The sequence below is a fragment of the Semicossyphus pulcher genome, unplaced genomic scaffold (assembly GCF_022749685.1).
Source record: "Semicossyphus pulcher isolate SPU_LCO1_2020_fin unplaced genomic scaffold, fSemPul1.0.p SCAF_8, whole genome shotgun sequence".
NCBI classification, from domain to species: Eukaryota; Metazoa; Chordata; class Actinopteri; order Labriformes; family Labridae; genus Semicossyphus; species Semicossyphus pulcher.
This window is the reverse complement of record NW_027211759.1, coordinates 27,568,685-27,587,013: the sequence shown is the minus strand read 5'-3', so window position 1 is coordinate 27,587,013 and position 18,329 is coordinate 27,568,685. Positions and strand designations below refer to the sequence as shown.

The 18,329-nt window shown below is 47.4% G+C and overlaps 1 protein-coding gene across 1 annotated transcript; it reads right to left on the bottom strand.

The window, feature by feature from the left end:
- Nucleotides 1-1,122: 1,122 nt before the first annotated feature.
- tshz3a (teashirt zinc finger homeobox 3a) lies at nucleotides 1,123-17,103 on the bottom strand. The gene is made up of 2 exons (XM_069686221.1): nucleotides 16,942-17,103; nucleotides 1,123-5,325 (listed from the first exon to the last, which is right to left on the bottom strand). Exons 1-2 carry the CDS (start codon nucleotides 16,979-16,981, stop codon nucleotides 2,012-2,014), a joined length of 3,354 nt encoding a protein of 1,117 aa, XP_069542322.1. The 5' UTR covers nucleotides 16,982-17,103; the 3' UTR covers nucleotides 1,123-2,011.
- Nucleotides 17,104-18,329: the final 1,226 nt, after the last annotated feature.

The following is an 18,329-nucleotide window of genomic DNA, read 5'->3' as shown; positions in this document are numbered from 1 at the left end:
GAGAGTAAATGGGTGTGCTGCACTCGAGCTGTCCTCTGTTGAGTGAGCGAGCAGGGTTAGAGGCTGGGCAAATGGCCGTCACCATGGTAACCAGATAACTTCCCCGGCCCCGAGTCACTCAGTCAGTCAGTCATGACAAGCCGAGCCTGGGAACATCAAACAGAGAGAACATGGTGTCCCCGGGCATCTTCAATAAGACAAAGGTAGATCTGTGTGTGTGTGTGTGTGTGTGTGTGTGCGTGTGTGTGTGTGTGTGTGTGTGTGCGTGTGTGTGTGTGTACGTGTGTGTGCCTTTGTTACGCAAACTCAAAACATAAAAAACTTTCTCATGACATGGCACTGTGCCTGAATTGTGACGACTCTGATAGCATCAACACCTGCCAGTAATATTGTTAGATCCAAAAGCCTGCTTTGAGGGAATAGCACCTGTCTGTGCATTCTGCACCACTGTCAGCTCGTCTCAGCGCGCGTATATAGGATCCGCTTTATTTTTTCCAAGGGACAGTCTTGGAGTCCAGGTGTGTGCCAGATCTGCTGTCTGTGCCCAGGGCTCCTGATGGCATCCAAGCCCCCGTGGTAATCAGCCCACTCTGCCTGCTGTTGCAGCCCGCCTGCCTCCTCCTCCTCCAGTGGCTCGTTTCAGAAACATCTGGTGGTTTACATGCAGCACACACCACCTGCCAGACGCCTCGCAGGCAGTGGCACCGCTCGCACCTCTCCAGCTCGCCCCACAACAACAAGACGACACAGAAATCACCGGGAATATCGAGACAAATTGCGGCTGAGAAGACAACTGCGGAAGAAAACGCTGAGGCTTTTCTAACTTCTGCTCAGGGTTTCTGCAGATGTAGCCTTACGAGCAAGCTGTCAGCTGATTTGTAAAAGCTTAGTCATTAAAATGTGGGACAAATATTGGGAGGGGGTGGTTTGTTTTTTTGAAGATGCATGATTTTGTAATGTCATTTTACCAAATATAATTTGGGCACTACTAGGATGTGTCAGCCTTCTCTGTTTATTGACAAAGTGCTTTGATTTGTCACTTGTTGAATTGATGCTTTTCACACACTGATTCCTAACACAGCCCTATCTACGGAAAGAAAACAAAGGTTTTATGCAGCAGTTAATTCAATTTAATCATAGAAGCACAAGGCATTAACATATTTGTATTGATTTTTTTTTATCAAATAACATTTATAAAACTATTGTGCAAAACAATGTCCTTTTAATCTTCTTCAAAGGCTCTGCACCAGTGGATAGTCATAGTCCTCTTAAATTAGGAAATATAACAAGTATGCATAATTTAAACAGCAAGTTGTAAGCTTATACACTATATATACATTTTTACACAGACCTGGATTTTAAGTGCCCCTTACTCAATGATCAAGAACAAGGCAGCTTTTACAATCAGCAAGAAAATCACGAGGCTGTACAGAGAAAACTAGAAAAACAAGCGATGGACTGTTGCTGTTTGGCAGATTCTTTACGGAGCTCTCCCAGGCGTTTGGCTGTGTTAGGGTGTTTGGAAATGACCAGTTAGAAAGGGCAACTTAAAATCTGGACAGGACAGGACTGAACTGTACAAATGTAACTTGTTGAACATGCAGTCTACCAGCAAATCAAACCGAACTCACAAAAATACAAAATAAATACAATAAAGTTAATACATTTCAAGTTATAAGCTGACCTTCTTGTCAAGAGATTCGTGATATAATCCGTCCTCTGTTGTCTCACATCACCACAGGTTTATAAAGTGAAGGAGACAACAAAGCCGACAACAAACGGGGCTGAATATCTTTGACCTTCAGAATGTTTCTGATGTGAAATATGTGTCACTTGAAATACAGAGAAATCAGAAATGCTTATAGGCCGAATAGATGTAAACACCTTGTGCTGACACTTTGATAGTAGTTCATGGCATCTTTGTGCATCACAACACTTTCAAATATTCTCTGTTTTTTTGTCGACAGTCATTCTACGTGTGTTTTCCAGTACGTCGGATGCTGAGAGCGATTTAATGTTTCTCTAGTTCGCACACATACAGCAGATGGTCCTCTGGAGACTTCCCATGGCTCTTGCTGAGGTGAAGCTTGATGGCGTGCTTAGTGGCAAATTTACGGACACAGAGCTGGCAGCGGTACACTGCCCCGTTACTACTGCAGTCGTCCTGTGATTGTGCAGAAAGGAAGGACTCCTGGGGCACGAGTTTCTCAGTGAGAGTGTGGGAGTCCCTGACAGTCTGTTTAGGGGACAGCTTGGCCAGGTCCCTGATTCTGAACCCGAGGTGGGCCTCCAGGTGGCATACATATGCTGCTGGGGTTCGGATCTGTGAGGCACAGTCACTACAGAAGAAGATAGGCTGACCAGAGTCCAGGTTTTTGAGGAACTTGGTTCTACCAGTTCTCCTTAGCTGGTACTTGACGTTAGCTAGCCAGTGGCTGATGGTGGTCATAGAGAGGCCTGTGAAACGGGATACATGCATTCTTTCCTGTGGGCTGAGGTCGTTGATGATGTACTTCCCCTCTGATGTCTGCCTCAGGCTGGAGGCAAACTGGGCCTGCAGGAGGAGGAGGTGCTGGGGGTTCCAGTTAGAGTGACGGCCCTTGCGTTTGTGGCCATGCAGGGAGGCATCATCATCGTCATGAGTAGGTCCCACAATCTCCACTTTCTCCGTGACCCGGGACCTCGAGGGAGGCTTTGGGACGTGGTGGGACTGTGTCAGGTTCCTCAGCATGTCTGAGATATCCGACAAAGCGTTCTCATGTAGAGGGCTGCTGGAGGTGTAGGGAGAGACCACTGTTAGCTTAGCAGGAGTAATAAGGGAGGAGGGGGAGATGGAGGAGGCTGTGGATGATGGGGTAAGTGGAGCTGAGCCAACAGAGCCGACTCTATCACTTTTCCCTTTTGTGAGGTCCATAGGCTGGTCATCACTGGGCTGGCAAAAACTATTATCAACTACACTCTCTGGCTTTTTGGTCTGTGAGGGAGGGGCGGCCACAGCAGCCCTCTCAGCCATGCTCTGGCTGAGCCTGGAGAGCAGGCTCAGGGGATCTTGGTTTGGCAAGGAGGGCTTGGCTGCTTTCCCCAAATGAATGTTCATTACTGACTGAAGAGCACTTAGAGGGTTGACAAAGGGCTGCTCTGGAGGAGTATGGCCAGTAATAATGGCAGTACTGCATCTCAGTGTAGAGGCGAGAGGGGACTTGACTGCTGCCTCTCTCTTGGGTTCTGTTGCTGGGGATGCTCTGTCGCTATGGCTTCCCTTGTCGCTATTGGCTGGGGTGACTGCCCTCCATTCCCGAGGTGAGTCAGCCTCTCCTCCCTTATGTGACTCTCCAGTCTCACTACTACACGGTGAGAGATGGTTCTCCATCTTAGGAGACATCTGCTTCACCCTTTGCTCCACTTTTGCTACTTTCTCAGTCACTTTTTTCACCAAATCCTCCATTGCCTGGAAGTTGTTGCTAGGGAAGGGGGAAGACTGACTAAGGGGTGGGGAAATGAGGGGCTGGTTCTTCGCAAGGGACGACAGTCCTCCATCCCCTCCATTGAACAAGAACTTCATTGGGGAATTCTTTTCCATGCTGCCCTGTTGAAGCTTAAGGGCACTGGGGAACTGGTAGGCTGCATGGATGCTAGGGTAGCCCCCCCAACTTGGATTCCCACTCTGAGCTTTGTTGATGGCTGATGTCACAGTGTTTTCCAGTGATTTGAGGATATCAAAGCCCCCTTTAGGGCTCTCCTTCAGGTCCTCTTCAGTCAGATAGTTATACATTGAGATGTCATATTTTTCCTCCCTCTCAGCATCCTCCTCCTTCCCAACTGAAGCCTCAACTTGCCTCTCATTTCCAACAGCCTGTTTCACAGTGCACTCCTCCTCAACCTCCTCCTTTTTGATCTCTTTGAGGGGAGGGGAGGCAGCTGGGGGAGTCGGGGTAGTTTGAAGAGGTGGAGGAGAGAAGGTGGAGGGTGCGAGTGGGACTGACTGGACCCTCTGTTCAGTAGGTGTGGCGACCCGGCCGGGGTTGGGGGATGTGGCCTCAGGAAGTGTTTTGATTCTCTTTCCCACAGAGCTGGTCACCCTCAGGAAATGTCCTGTCACCATCATGTGGGTTCTCAGCTCTTGCAGTGTATTATGGGAACTGCCACACTCCATGCACTTGAGAATCTGGAATTTGTTGGACTCAAACTGCCAAGCATAGCTAGCACCGTTCTGGTGTCCGTAGCGGTGATTGGGGGTGGTGTAGGGGCTGGAGGAAGGTTTATGTGAGGGTTCACTCAGGTCTGCCTGATGCTTAGCTTTGGGGGTTCCTTCCCTTGAGCGTGGCGAGGCAGTGAGGTCCAACCCAACAAGTCCCCTTTTCTTCGAAGACATAATTTTGGCTGCCATGGGGGCCATTGGCTCCTTCAGAGGCACTTTCTGGTAATGTTTGGTCTTGATCATGTGGACACTGAGGTCCTGGAGAGATTCAAAGGAGTGGCCACAGTACATACACTTCAAAACTTTCTGGGCATCCTCCTTCCCCTCCATCTCTAACAGGGACCTCTTTCGCGGTTTGGACCAGCGCTTGCCGCCACTGCCTGCCCTGTCCTGGTTGTCATCGCGGTAGTGGCCTGTGTCATTCATGTGAACTGTCAGCTCCACTAGGGTGTCATAAGCTGCACTGCAGCCCTTACAGCGAAATTTACTGGCCCCAGTGAAGATTGAGCCAAATAGCTTTGGGTTTTGCCGGTGGAGCTGGACTGTACTAAAGAGGCTGGGCTCAGACTGAGCGGGGTGACGGCTCTGGGGAGGATGCTGTTGTAGTGTCTTTGCCACTGCAGACTGGTGCCAGTCATAGCTACCACTGCTACAGCTGCTACTGCTACTAGTGCTGTTGCTGCGAGTTGGCTTCTCTGTAGAAGCTGACAATGGTGCCTGTGGGGGTGTGGAATTAAAGTTTAGCGGTGACCACAACGGGCCGCTCAGGAAGCTGGAGTAGATAGCCTTCATTTGTTCTAAGGTGTCCGTGCCTATGGGAGGTGTTTTGGTGCCACCATTCAGTGGAGCTGTGACCACGCTGCCCTCGGCTTTACTGGAGGGGCTCTCAAAGTCTGAGAGACGGTCGCTGGTCTCACTCACATGTGACTCACTGTCCATGTCTTGTCCTGAGAGCTCTGCGGGTTCAGCTGATTCCTGGTCGCATGCCTGCTCCGTGGAAGCCCCCGCGCTTTGCTCCACAAACTCATCATTCATGGGAAGGTCATCCTGGGGGGCTGAGGGCAGGTCATCTGCTTCTGCCTCCTCTTCCTCCGCAGTGGGCTCTGTCAGGTCCTCAGGAGAATAGGCTGCAAGGAGAATGGAGACAAAGAGGGAGAGAAAGAGATGAGTTAAATTGCAGGGAGTGAACACGCTATGTTAGAATAACTGGAGAAAAAGTTTCCCTGCTATGTGTGCCCGAGGACTCCCAGGGATAAATGAGCCATCTGTGTGGGAGCCTTTAAAGCTGAGCTGAGAAATTACAGTCATCCCATTTCACCTCATCAACCGTTGAGGTGTTATTTTCCTCTAGGCGAGCCTGTATTTATATACTACCCCAGCCACACGGAACTTATGCCTCCCCTCTTTTCACTCCTTCTATTGGAGGAAAACAAAAAAGAAATATCTTGGCAAAAACATAATGCGCCATTTTATTTATCTCAGGGCGCAACAGCTTGAAATGAAAACTAAATCTGAAATTAATGAAGCCCAATCTCACTGTGGCATTCTCCTCTGGGGTAATAAATGAGTTGGATCAACCTCCATCTGTCAGTTAATATGTCTGACGCCTCTTCATCTGCCTCTTCTCTGATTACACACACACACACACACACACATGCGAGCACACACACACATGCGAGCACAGACAAAGAGCATATCTTGAAGAATTTAAAGAAAGGGATGTCAGAACTTAGTTGAAGACATTTTGACATGTTGAGCAGACATCCTACAGTGTCATCTGGACTGGAGTAAGTTCATTAGTTTATTAATATGTAGAAGAGAGTCAACACTCTGAGCTCAAGCTGCACTCCTTAAAGCAATCCTCAACAGTCTAAACAGGTGGCAAACATTATAAGAAGACAATTCAGTCATTAAACGGGAAGGAAATGAAAATATAAAGAGAGGAGGAAAATGAGACTGCAGGAGGAGTGGGTTAAAGAGGGAAGAGAATCAATGCATAAACATTCAGTCACTTTATATGTCGCTGCCCACTGCTGCAAAGGGACCGATGATAAGTGTGTGTTTGCATGTTATTTGAACAACCCCACTCATACAAATACACACAAACCTGCGTCTCCTGCGGTGGTGAGCCTACACGCCCAACGTCTACTCACCCACCACTCACCCCCTTCTTCTGCAGTGTCACCAGGTCCCCCTCCCTCATTTCCTGTCCACCTCACTCACCGAACCGCTCAACTAAAGGAAAAACAAATAATCCCTGAGAGACGTGGATGCATGGAGACAGGTCTGAGACCGTTTGAGACGAATGCCAAAGAAGTAATCTTATGTGTAGCTATAGTTTGGGCACTTACAGTTATGATGCTGCATGTAGACACAAACAAGCACGCACACTCATACACACACTGTGACTAAATCCTTCATTCCCCCCACCGCCCCACGCACACACGTCCAGTCTAAACAAAAATGTCATAGCTGAAATAACTCTCATTTCCAGTGCTAACAGCCAATCTCTAGGCAGCCATGCGGCTGGCGCTGGTCTGATTTGGGCCCTGGGGGCACAGTCAGCAGGCAGCCCTACTGAGAGGCCAGCCTAATGGAGACCTGGCAGGTGCGGCCCACTCTCCGTCCTCCCGGAGATTTGGTTTGTCACTGGGTATCCATTACCTGCCATTCTCCGCTGATAGGCCCCGACAGCCCTGATCAAAAGATGTCGTCGGGCCCCAGTCCGCTTGGCAGTCAGTGGCATGTCGTTTGTAAAAAGGGCCAAGCAGGGTGTAAATAAAATGACATGATCACTTCCCCGGCCCCTCATGTTCTGGACACAATTATGATAATGTGGACGTGGAGGGGAGGGAGGGAAGGAGGGGTGGGGGAGGAAGGAGAAGGGGGCGAGGAGGTAAATCGCTTACGCTCGGGCAAACAGGCTAGGCAGATATCTGACTGCTACCACCACAGCTCATACGACTGCACACACCATCTTTCCTTTGCTTTACCTTCTTCTCCGCGTCTCCTCTGGAAGGTATTTACGTCAGAGTCTTATTCAAACAAGGAACCGAGCCAGGACGAGGTAGTTAATGTGTCTGTATCCTGACTAGCTGGTCACAGATGTCAGCTTACATCAGACGAGCCCGGCACACCGCTTGACCAAGTTGTCAGGTCATCTTTCTCTTCCTCATCAGGAAAACATTTCACATATTTCTCCACATTTTAAAGCTATTTTATCAATCATACAATTTCACATTCACACGCCTTCTGAGGCCTCTCTCTGCGCACTAACCTGGTGGTAAACGTTTCACATTTCATACTAATAGAGCTGCAGCCCTGTAGGTTATTGTTGATTTGTCATTAAGCATAGAGAGAGGGGGAGAGGAGTCCAAAAGGGCCTGCTATAAAACCTACACAGTCTAGCCGTGCTCCCAGGCAATTTAAAATGCAAAACAAAAACCATTATGTCTGAGCACTATCTGTTAATTTAATCCCCAATGACTGATAATCCATCACACAGGGCGACAACCACATCCAATTATTCTCCCTGGCTTGACTGACAACAGAGGTGATTTATCAAGCTAATAAAAGGTGATGGGAGTATAGAGGCTCCCTTAGAATGAAAAAAGAACAGGCTTATGAATACAACAATACTCTGGGATGCAGTCTTAACTAATATCTGAGCATATGGTGCAGGGCCAATGTATTAGTTTTCCTAATGTGTGTGAGAGAAAGAGTGTGTGTTCTTGTAATGATGAAGTGAGCTGATGCCATGTGGAGGAAAGACAAGAATCATTAGGTTCAATGAAGGATTCCTTTTCCCGCTGGATGGCAGGAGGTGCACTTTCACACAATCGACGTCTCAGACACGGCTCACGCAAAAATAGCAAAAGTCTCACATGCAAAACACACCTTAAGATACCACCTCAAACACACCCACATGTAATTATAAATAAAGGTAGTCAGTCAGTTGTGACACCAGATCACACCCCCCCCCCCCCCCCCTTATACACACACATACTCGTACACACACGCAGATGCAAGCGATGAGGAAAGACAGTGACATCTTGGCATGCAGGAGGCATTCCTGTGGAGTGTCATTTTCATAAACATAAGGGCTGCAGACGAGGAGGGAGAGATCATCTGATAGAAATACTGCAGTGCTGCTCTGACGATCAGGAACAACAGACAGGGCAGGGACAGGGGGTGATTAAGCAGGAAGGTGCTGTGGCTGCCTCTAAAGCAGATCCTGTCTCCTTCTCTCCGTCCCAGGGGTTATTCCTCCTCAAGTGCTGCTGAAAGCACTGTCTGTTTTTGATGCTGCATTTAAATAAGCCTGGTATGCAAGAGTGATAATACAAAGAGCTTAAAAAATAATAGTATATTTCCAAAGTAGAAGTCAAGATTTTCACTTATATTTAAATGTCCTGTCCCTGTTCATAAATCTGTCCCCTGATGACCACGGAGCATATTCCTGGTCTGGCCTCCACAGCTGGGAAAACAGTCTGCACTCGGGCTCACACCCACCAGCAGCGAGTAAACAGGATGTGTCATTAAAATCTCTACCTGTGTCTGACCCTCGTACTCATACGACTGCTGAAAAAAAAAGACAACCTTGCCAAAGGCGTAGCGATCTATAAAAGAGGTGAGTCCTGTGTGCGGTCATCCTGAGCACAATATTTCATCTGCGGTGTTTTTTCAACGCTAAAAAAGGCAGACGTGTGTATATTCTGGTAATAAAAGTGCAAAACATCTTTATCTAAAATGATGGGGCAATGATGCGGTCATGAGAACATGCTGAGATTCATACAGAGCTTCTACTATGTCAAATCATCTCTAAAAAACGTGCTTACCATCTTCATAAAGCTTTGGAATGTCGATTTGTTTGTACAGATAAAAGATGTAAAATGCAGGATTTCAGATGCTAAAAGGATTTTAAGAAAATAAACTAATGTTTTTCCAGTGGTTATATTTATATAGGCGTCATTGCTTGATAACTACATTATCTAAATTACCACTGCATGCATACAGAAGTCTACTGCACAAAAGAGACGACGCAGGAATCCAGGGAGGGCAGAGGAGTCTGCCTCCGTGGGTGGTCCTTTATAGCTCACTGTAAAGATAACTCAAAGGTTTTATTGCTTTTAAAGACAACAAAAATCAGCAACAGGAAACTACAGTTCAGAGAGTGCAGTTTGATGTGGTGGAAGAAATTCCACAGCTCTGCATTATAATAGGTTTTTTTACCTGCCTCAATATAGAAACATAAATAAAGTGTATTATTATAATACCCAGTTAAAAGAGGAAAAGGAAGTGAGGAAGACGCGACCTTTGATCACATGTCAGCAAAGAAAACTAGGAGTCAGTCGGTGATCGGATCGGATGCCTCAGAGAGGAGAGAGTTAAACCGGGTCGCAACATGACGAGTGCTTCTTGACATGTGTACAGTATTTGAACTGGACCTTGACGCCCTTAAACCAACACAGCCCCTCAGCGGGGGGCTTTTACTGACAGGAAACAGCCTCAGAACACTACAGGACAGGAAGTCACCTCAGTCTCAATAAAAAAAAAAAAGCACATACACAAACCACGACTTCCACTCGCTCTCTCAAGTTTCCCAGCAGCCCAAAACTCTTTAAATAGATTAGAATAATTCAGTCCAAAACAGCCCCATTCTGTCAAAATAGCAGCAGATCAGTAACATACCTAAAATGCCTTTCTGTTGTACACATTTGTCAAAGCAGCACACTCAATCAAACTTAGTTCTCTCCCTGTTTGCCTTTGATCCTCGCAGGCTGGCTCAGAGTCTCACGAGAAAACACGGAACAGGTGATCTGTGGTCATTTCAAAAGTGAACACGTCCCGACACAAATCGCTTCTTCAGATGTGACCGCAGAAGAATACGTCGAGCCGTTCTTCTTCTGGTTATTTTTATTCACAAGTGTGCTGCAGCATTAATGCTCATGCAGGCGAGCATGTTCAGAGCGATCATGGACGTCTTTGTCAGTTTTTATTTGTGTGTGTTCTCTACCCCCTGATGGGTTTGTGAATACATTGTGTCCGCCGATTGTAGTGCAGGATGTGTGATATGGGAGATGGGAAAAACAGAGAGATCATTCTGGCCTCAGGCAAAGCTTAGGACTGAACCTTGTCAATGCACATAGTAAGAGGAGGGAGGGAGAGAGAGAGAGAGGGAATAGGCTGTGTTATAAGAGGCTGCACATACAGACCTCAAAGTTCATTTCATTTATCCGACATGAGACGAGCTACAAACACCTAAAGCCCCCTTGTTGTTCACTCGAAAATAGGAGAGAACACTGTGACCAGACTCATAGCTCCGGTCTCCTCGCGCAGCCACAATACGAGATAATCAAACTGGAAACAAACAATGAAGCAACACAAACAGCTTCCACAGGTGCAGAACCAAGGGCGGCCTGCTTCCTCTAATGACACGTCGTCAGTCCGTTAGACTGTCGCACATCTCTGCCTCCATCTTTCTATCACTTAGCCGGATTCAAGGACCTCCCGCAAACCAAAGGACTGCTGTTTATATCACCGTTCCTTCAACTGTTCAGGCATCATGCAAAAATACTGCTAAGAGGTCACCTGGTTAAGTTACCCAAGGCTCAGAACTGCTGCTGAAACTAAGCCAAGGAAAAGCTAAAGCTACTATCAACACTTTGTTTTCTGCAGGTCGGTCTTTTAACTTTTATTTCTGTTTTTTTCAAGTATGCAAAGATAATTCAAAACACATCTTTACACACAATAAACACCTCACATTGTCTAAACTATTCAAACCTTTCAATAGTTCACTCTGTTCTAGTTGTCTTGTTGGATTGCAAAACAGCCTGTGCTCAAACTCCGTGGGTAATTACAGTGGGTCTCAGTCACACAATAGTTTACAATCATCAGTTTAATTGAAGGTTCACGTTTCTTTCACCTCCAGCTGAGTGTTTGCATAACCTGGATTAAACTGAGTCTGTTTAAATGATCTGTTGTGCTCATGCTGTCTTTGTCCCATGAACTTTAATATACAAAAAAGTCTCGGCTGACAGGATGCCGGTGTCCGCTGTCTTACTGGTGATGTTTTTTTGTCGTTGCCTCTAAAAATTGGAAGTAAAATGTGATCATGAATGGGACAGATGGCTGAATGTGTGAAGATAGCTGCTAAAAATATACATTTCTTCCAAGTGTCTGAAATGAAGGCTGATGTTTAAGGGTGTCTCTTGTTGTGCAGGTCTAAAATCAGGCCTATTAAAAGGGTAAAAAAAACACGATGTCAGGGCCTCAAACTGGGAGAGTCCTGCTCTGAAACTGGGATTAAGGTTGTGTTTTGTCCCCGGGACTAAAACTTGGAAGGTGTTTAAAGTTGAATTTCAGGGCGCTGAAGGGGGGAGAAGGGAATAAAGTTGGGTCTTTGGGAGTGGGACGACCAGACCCCGCTCACAACGCACAGCTGCTGCCATGATCGCCTAGCAACGAGGAGGTGATGGACGCAGCCTGAAGATGGATGGCCACCATAAATCACAGTGTGTGTAGGAGGAGGAGGAGGAGGAGGAGGAGACGGAGAGAGGGAGCAAGGAGAGGACAAAAAGCAAAACAACTGTTTTCTTTCACTTTTGTAGCAGCAGCACGCTGGCCTCGCCTTGACCCCTCACTGTACTCTGTTCATGTCGGGACTCTTGTGGAAGAGAGCGAAATGGAAACTTGGAGGTGATCATTACAGTCAGTCAGATTGGATCCAATACATCATCTTATAATGTATAATTGCATGCCCTTCAGTGTCTACAGCTTTCTCATCATTCCACTAACTTTTTAAAGATAATAATGACAGACTATACCTTTCATAAAGCAACCCTCCAGGCAAGGCAATCTGGGTAGTGTAGTTGCGGGATAAACATCCCTGGGCTATCTGATTATGGCCTGCTGCTGCGGCACTGGTGTCTAGTAACACTCAGAGAGCGCTCAGCCATCCATCACACAGTGAGTGTCTGTCTCAGGCTTTCCACCCTGCTTCTCCTCGTCCTGGCTCTCCAGTTACAGCCATACACGGCCGGCCTAAATAATATTCTTCATGATAAATGGCACTATAAGCCTGGTATCCATCATTAATCTGATTTTTAAAGAAGCATCCATCTTGGAGAGAGCCTGTTAGGGCCACGGGAGAGCAGAGCAGCTCGGGTTCATTTAAAGGCCAGGCTGCTGCGTGAGTGATACCTGTCAGCCCCGCTCATCAGGGAGCAGCACACACACACACTCATACACCATTAAACATTGACGCCATATGGCCACACATGCGCGCACACACACACACACACCTCTACAGTGCTCCTGCGTGTGTGTGTGTTGTGCATATATTACGTGTACGTAGCGGCAGCACACATGTCGGACTTGTAAACTCACAAAGTGTATTTCTTGCCTTCATTCAGACGTCTGAAACGTGTCATGGAAGAACATTCTGTCACTCATCAAAACACAACTCAGTGTAACTCAATCCTCCCTGTCATCTCCAAAAAATCTCCCCTCCCAAACGCTCCCTTTCAGGAAAACTCTCTCCTGGAAAAACTCTCACACACAAACGACGTCTCTTCCCCGCTCTCCTGACTCGGCACCTCATCCTCCTCTCCTTCTCTTTGTTTCTCTCCGTCCACTCTCTGTGTTGTTTTCCCCTCTTCCACTCTCTCTTTCGCTTCCTCTGCGCCCCCCTATCCACCCTCCCCTCTCTGTGTGTCTGGTAAAGCCTGTTTGATAAATGACACACGTCACCGTGTCAGAAGCGAAGGGTGGGTCAGTGATAAATGACTCTGTTGAAAAGGAAATCGGCTCTCTGGCATGGCCGGGCTATTCTCCTCCTGGATTGGGTTTCAGGACCCCTGAAGACCGGAGCAGCTCAGTTTCCCCGAAAAGAGAACACATCCAACCAGACTCTGACGCTCGCTACCTCTGGGAGGGGTGGGACACAGAGAGAGAGGGTGGGTGGGTGGGTGGGTGGTGGTTAGTTGGAGGGATCCAGCCTGTCCCAATTGTCGCCACAGTGCAGCTGCATCTATCACAACAGCGGTGGGACTATTTTTACAAAGCCTGCGCCTCAGACAGCGGCCCCGGCTGAAAACCTGAAAGCACACAGAGAGCTGAAAGGGAAACACTTTTCTATTTGTGACACTACTACAGCACTTACAGTCCTCTCTCTCTGCCCGAGCCCAGCCCCATGGCCTGACATCTGCCAAGTGTGTGTTAAAGAGAAGAGAAGGCCCATTTCACCGCCCCCACTCTCTTATTCTCTTCATCATCCCCTCCTCCTCTTCCTCCCCCCTCTCTCTCTCACACACTCTCTTTCACTCTCTCGCTGGCAGGGTGGCACTGTTATCATTACACAGGCAGGATTTATGGAGTCAGGGCCTATGGCAAAAACAAAAAGGCATCTGTCAATACCTGTGGGAAACACTCTGTCAGCCCTCCTCCTCCCTCCACTGGTGCTCACAGCCTCATTAGGTATGCACTTATCAGACACATAGATCACAGACGTGACTCAACCTCACCGGAATCCAGCAACAGGACTTTCATTAGCAACGGGGCCTGCAAGGCCAAAACATTTGCCGCGCTCACACCTGCAAACAACGCCAGCGGAGGCGTTTTGTTGTTAAAGCTCGCTTGCGCTGTCAGTCCGTCTGTCGGTTCAACAATTAAGTCCCAAATCGCGCTCCCTGCTGCTTCCATAAGGACATGCTCTCACACACAAACAACAGGAAGCAGACAGATTTAAAAAAAAACAGCTCACTTCATTTCACTCGCTGCGTGCATCTGCAACGTGTGCCGTAAAGGCCCCGACCTAACAGGCGTGAACACAGCATGTTTGTGTTCTTCTTTCTTGTGTTGCTAAGTCAGAATGTGTTGTGTAGGTGACGTTCAGGAGGAGAGGAAGAGACTGAGCCACGAAGACGGCCTAAAGAGTCCAGAGAGTTACGGCCTGACCCGGCAGGTGGTCTACGGTTACAATTCCTGTCATCGCCATCACACACACAGACACTCAAACCCAGCAAATCAGAGAGTGCATGCTCAATGATTTAAGCACACACACGCACACACACACGCACACTTAGTGATAGACGTGAGTGATGGGTGCCAGTCTGGCAGATAGAATCCTGACCCTGCAGAAACAAGAGACTGTTGCTGTGGAGTCCGGTTCAAATCAGACTACAACCCCTCCACCCCCCTTCCCATCGAGTCCACCTCTACTCCTTTACACACACACACACACACACACACACACACACACACACACACACACACACACGACACAGGTTATGACAGAGAACAGGGGACGGGGGGTGGCCTGGCACATGCAACATTCTGGACAACGTAAACACGCCGGCATATTTCTGCAGCTGGCCTCTTCACGTTAGACATTCCCGTGAAACATCGTTGCTCACAAGTTGCTAAGCCGACGCTGACTTCCTGTTAGGAGTTCTTAGACCCTCTCAGGCGCTTTAGCTTCAGGCCCCGAGCTCGTGGCAAAGGTAATCAGCAGCCACAGAGGAAGGAGGTCTGTGTTTCCACAGCTGGGAGAGTCTCTTTCTCATGTTTGCTGGGCTGTTTACGTGGCCAGCTGCCCTCGGTTGTTAAGAGCACTCAGACCTGACCCAGGTAGGCAGGCCCATTTGTCACCTGCAGCGGAAAATTGAGTTACAGCACAACCAAAGGCGAGCGGCTCTGTGTAATATCAAGTTGATTACATCAAAGTGGTGGCAAACCTCATTGGGCTGGGCACCCCGAGCTTGTCATCTCCAATCACAGGGCCTGTCAGGACTCCATCAGCCTCACGGCTAATTGGAGCAACGCTAATGAAGCAGGCAAAACAAGTTTTCTACTGCGGAGAGAGAAACCCTCTCAGACAGAGGAAGGAAAGAGAGAGAGGGAGAGAGAGTGTGGTGGAGAGACAATGAGAGTGCAAAGCAGGGTGTGTGTGTGTGTGTGTGTGTGTGTGTGTGTGTGTGTGTGTGTGTGTGTGTGTGCGTGCAGGGGGCGGGAGGGGGATTTTTCATGCAAGTCTCAAGGTTGCAGTGGGCTGACTCTCCCCCTAAGTCCCTAATCAAGGCCCATCATCTGTCATCCTTTTCTTTGCTCTCTCTATCACCATGCTCTGTGCTGCAATCAATTCATCATCACCCTTTGTGTGCCACTGAACAGTTGACAACTTTATAACTTGCAGCTGCACGGGCTGACTGACAGGGTGGAAGGGGAGCATGAAAAAATGAAGAAATGAATAGATGAATGAATGAACAAAGGAGCGTGGTTTCAGGGAGAAAAAGTTGTTTTCTAAAAACACTAAACGATCTACATTACAGCCTTTATTCCTGCTCGTCAACAGAGAAACAGCAGAGTAGCAGGGAGGAGAGAGGAGGAGAGAGGAGGAGAGAGGAGGAGAGGAGATGAAAAAAAACATCCTTCTCACTGATCTGAAATCAGAAAGCTTTCAGTCATTCTTTATGTGCTCCCCGCGGCCACTCTGAGCCAGTGAGCATGTACATTAGGCTGGGGCATTTTGATGAAATAAAAGCCCAGGCCAGCTTATGGCTAAACAGAATGGGAGCACTCACTCAGCCTGTCTCTGATTGACCATTAAAGCCATTGATGAATGGGCCTGTCAGGGGAGAGACAATTAAATCAAACATGAAACAAAGCCGTTGTGACGGCCCGGTCTGACAGAGCAAACCCATTCCTCCCCTCCATTACATAGCACACGGCTCCTTTTACAACCTCTAACCCACTCCTCCCGCCTCCTCTGCCCACTCTGTGTGTGTGTGTGTGTGTGTGTGTGTGTTCAGAGTGAACAAGTGAGCATGTGCACATGGGAGTGTGATGTTCTCTGCTGGAAGTGTGTGTGCGTGCGTGTATGTCTCACAGTGAAACCACTTTGTCCCCCCTTCTTTTACTTTTTAGTGAGTCAGTTGACCATCAGAGTGAGAGAGAGAGAGAGAGAGAGAGAGAGAGAGAGAGAGAGGGAGGGAGAGAGAGAGAGGGTAAAAAGTACACAGGGCCTTTCAAAGTGGTTTAAACGTGACGTCAGGGGCCTGCAGCACATGGTGGGAAGTGATTTTCTGATGCAAATCGGGAAGGATCAGATCAAAGCCGCATGACAGCCAATCAATCAACCGTCAAATCAGACATGGCAACTGTCGATTATGGCTCCTTCCAGCCCACGAAACCCCATTGTCTGCTCTCAAATTGTTTATCTTATCCCAAGAAAGGAGAAAAGCTCAGAGGTACGTTTTTTTTACCCGCTTGTGTAAAGAAGTTCTGCGCTCGGATCAAATGCGCACAAAGCCCTTATGTCCCCCTGATGGCACGCCTCGGGCACCCAGCATACAAACACACAGGTTACTTTCAGCGGGTTTACTTAAAATCAAACGCAGGGTCGGGAAACTGTCAGGCACTGGATGTGGGAACAAAAGGAAGCGAAAGTTTACAGCAGTCAACTCATCCGATGGGACTACAGGAGCAGCACGGCGTGCACAGCGAAACCACAGAATCACACATTGTTGTATACAAAGTGTACATCCGTTTCACAAAGAGAACTCTTTCTATGAGCTTTCACTGAGTGGCCAGGAGTGACAAAGCGCATCGCTAGAGAGCAAAGAACACAGAGTGGAAACGGAAATGCAGTGACTGTAAAGTGAGCTTTACAAAACAAAGGTAACATCCGCAGTTTAACGGCAGGAAAGCTGATTTTTACACACGGTAGAGTTGGACATACATACCTGCTGCGCGCTTGGGCGCTTCTTGTTTCCTCCTCGGCATTCTGATTTGTGGGGATTTCCGCGAAAGTCTTCTTTTTTATTTGATATACCCCCTCGCCGTATCCGGGAAGATCCACCTCTACTCAAAAAGATTCACGCCTTCGTGTAGTAGACTGCACAACATCGGGGAGTCCGATGGGAAGAAGAACTAAAAATCATCGTGCCGGAGGAAAAGTCGGCGGAGGGATAAATAAAGGTGTGCGGGATGAGACGTTGTTTTGGTGAGATCGCGTTCAGAGTGTCAGCGGGGAGAGCGGCGTCCAGCTCGGCTGCCTGCTCTGGCAACAGGCAAAGTTGAGGGATAAGAGAGATGATCGCGTCACTCACAGCAGGAGAATGGGCAAACCCACCGCTCCGTTAACTCTTTACGTCTCAGAGAGGGGCGGACACCGCGCGCGACTGTCCTCCTACCTCTGCTTGTGCACGTGAATCACAGCTCACGAGCTATTAGTTGATTATTACACACAGTAGGCGCGTAATTAGCGGCCACAAACATCCGAATGATATTCCAATAATGCCACCAGATGTTTGTCTCATGTGGACTCATCTTCTCCGCTTTATCACACTTTTGTTTATCGCTGTACTTTCTCTCAGAAATATTGTTTTTGTTGTATTTTACCTCATTATTATTATCAGCCTGTAATTGTTGAGTGCTTAAGCGACAATAATTGACATTCTAGTGACAAAACACATTTATTAAAGGCTCTGTCCTCGTTAACAAAACATAATCAGACACTAATCATATTTTATTAAATCCCACAGATTGGCAGAGCTCATGACAAAATACGGTTTTATTCGTGTCATGAAAACAGTATTTTTTTTTAAATTATTTTACAAATGTTGCGTGTTTCTGATAACCAAAAGTATTTATATTTATATTTGTTTAACTGTAACTCCAGACAGCAAACAAGAGCAAATGTGCATATAGATATATCTATTAAAAATGTACAGAATTACCAGTAAACCACTGGGATGGTGCTCGCAGGACGTGATCATGTTGTACACAGAAAGTCAACAAAACGATGAACACAATGTGACATCTGGAAACATTATTTTAGTTATATATTCAAATGTGGAGAGGAATCAATAAATGGAATTAGTGTGATATTATAATTTTCTAACAACGTCAGTTTGAAACTATAAAATGACTTAGCCATAAACAGGAAGTGCTAACACACAAGGCCATGCTGCTAAAACATATTCTTAAATGGGGGGTGACATGCTCACATGGTGTTTATATTTTACAACTGATGCAAAAATGTGTTAATCATCCACCTCACCACCTCCCCAAAATGCAAACACGCCCGAGGCCTTTCTCTCGCTAATTTAACGCGAGCAGTTAAATGTTA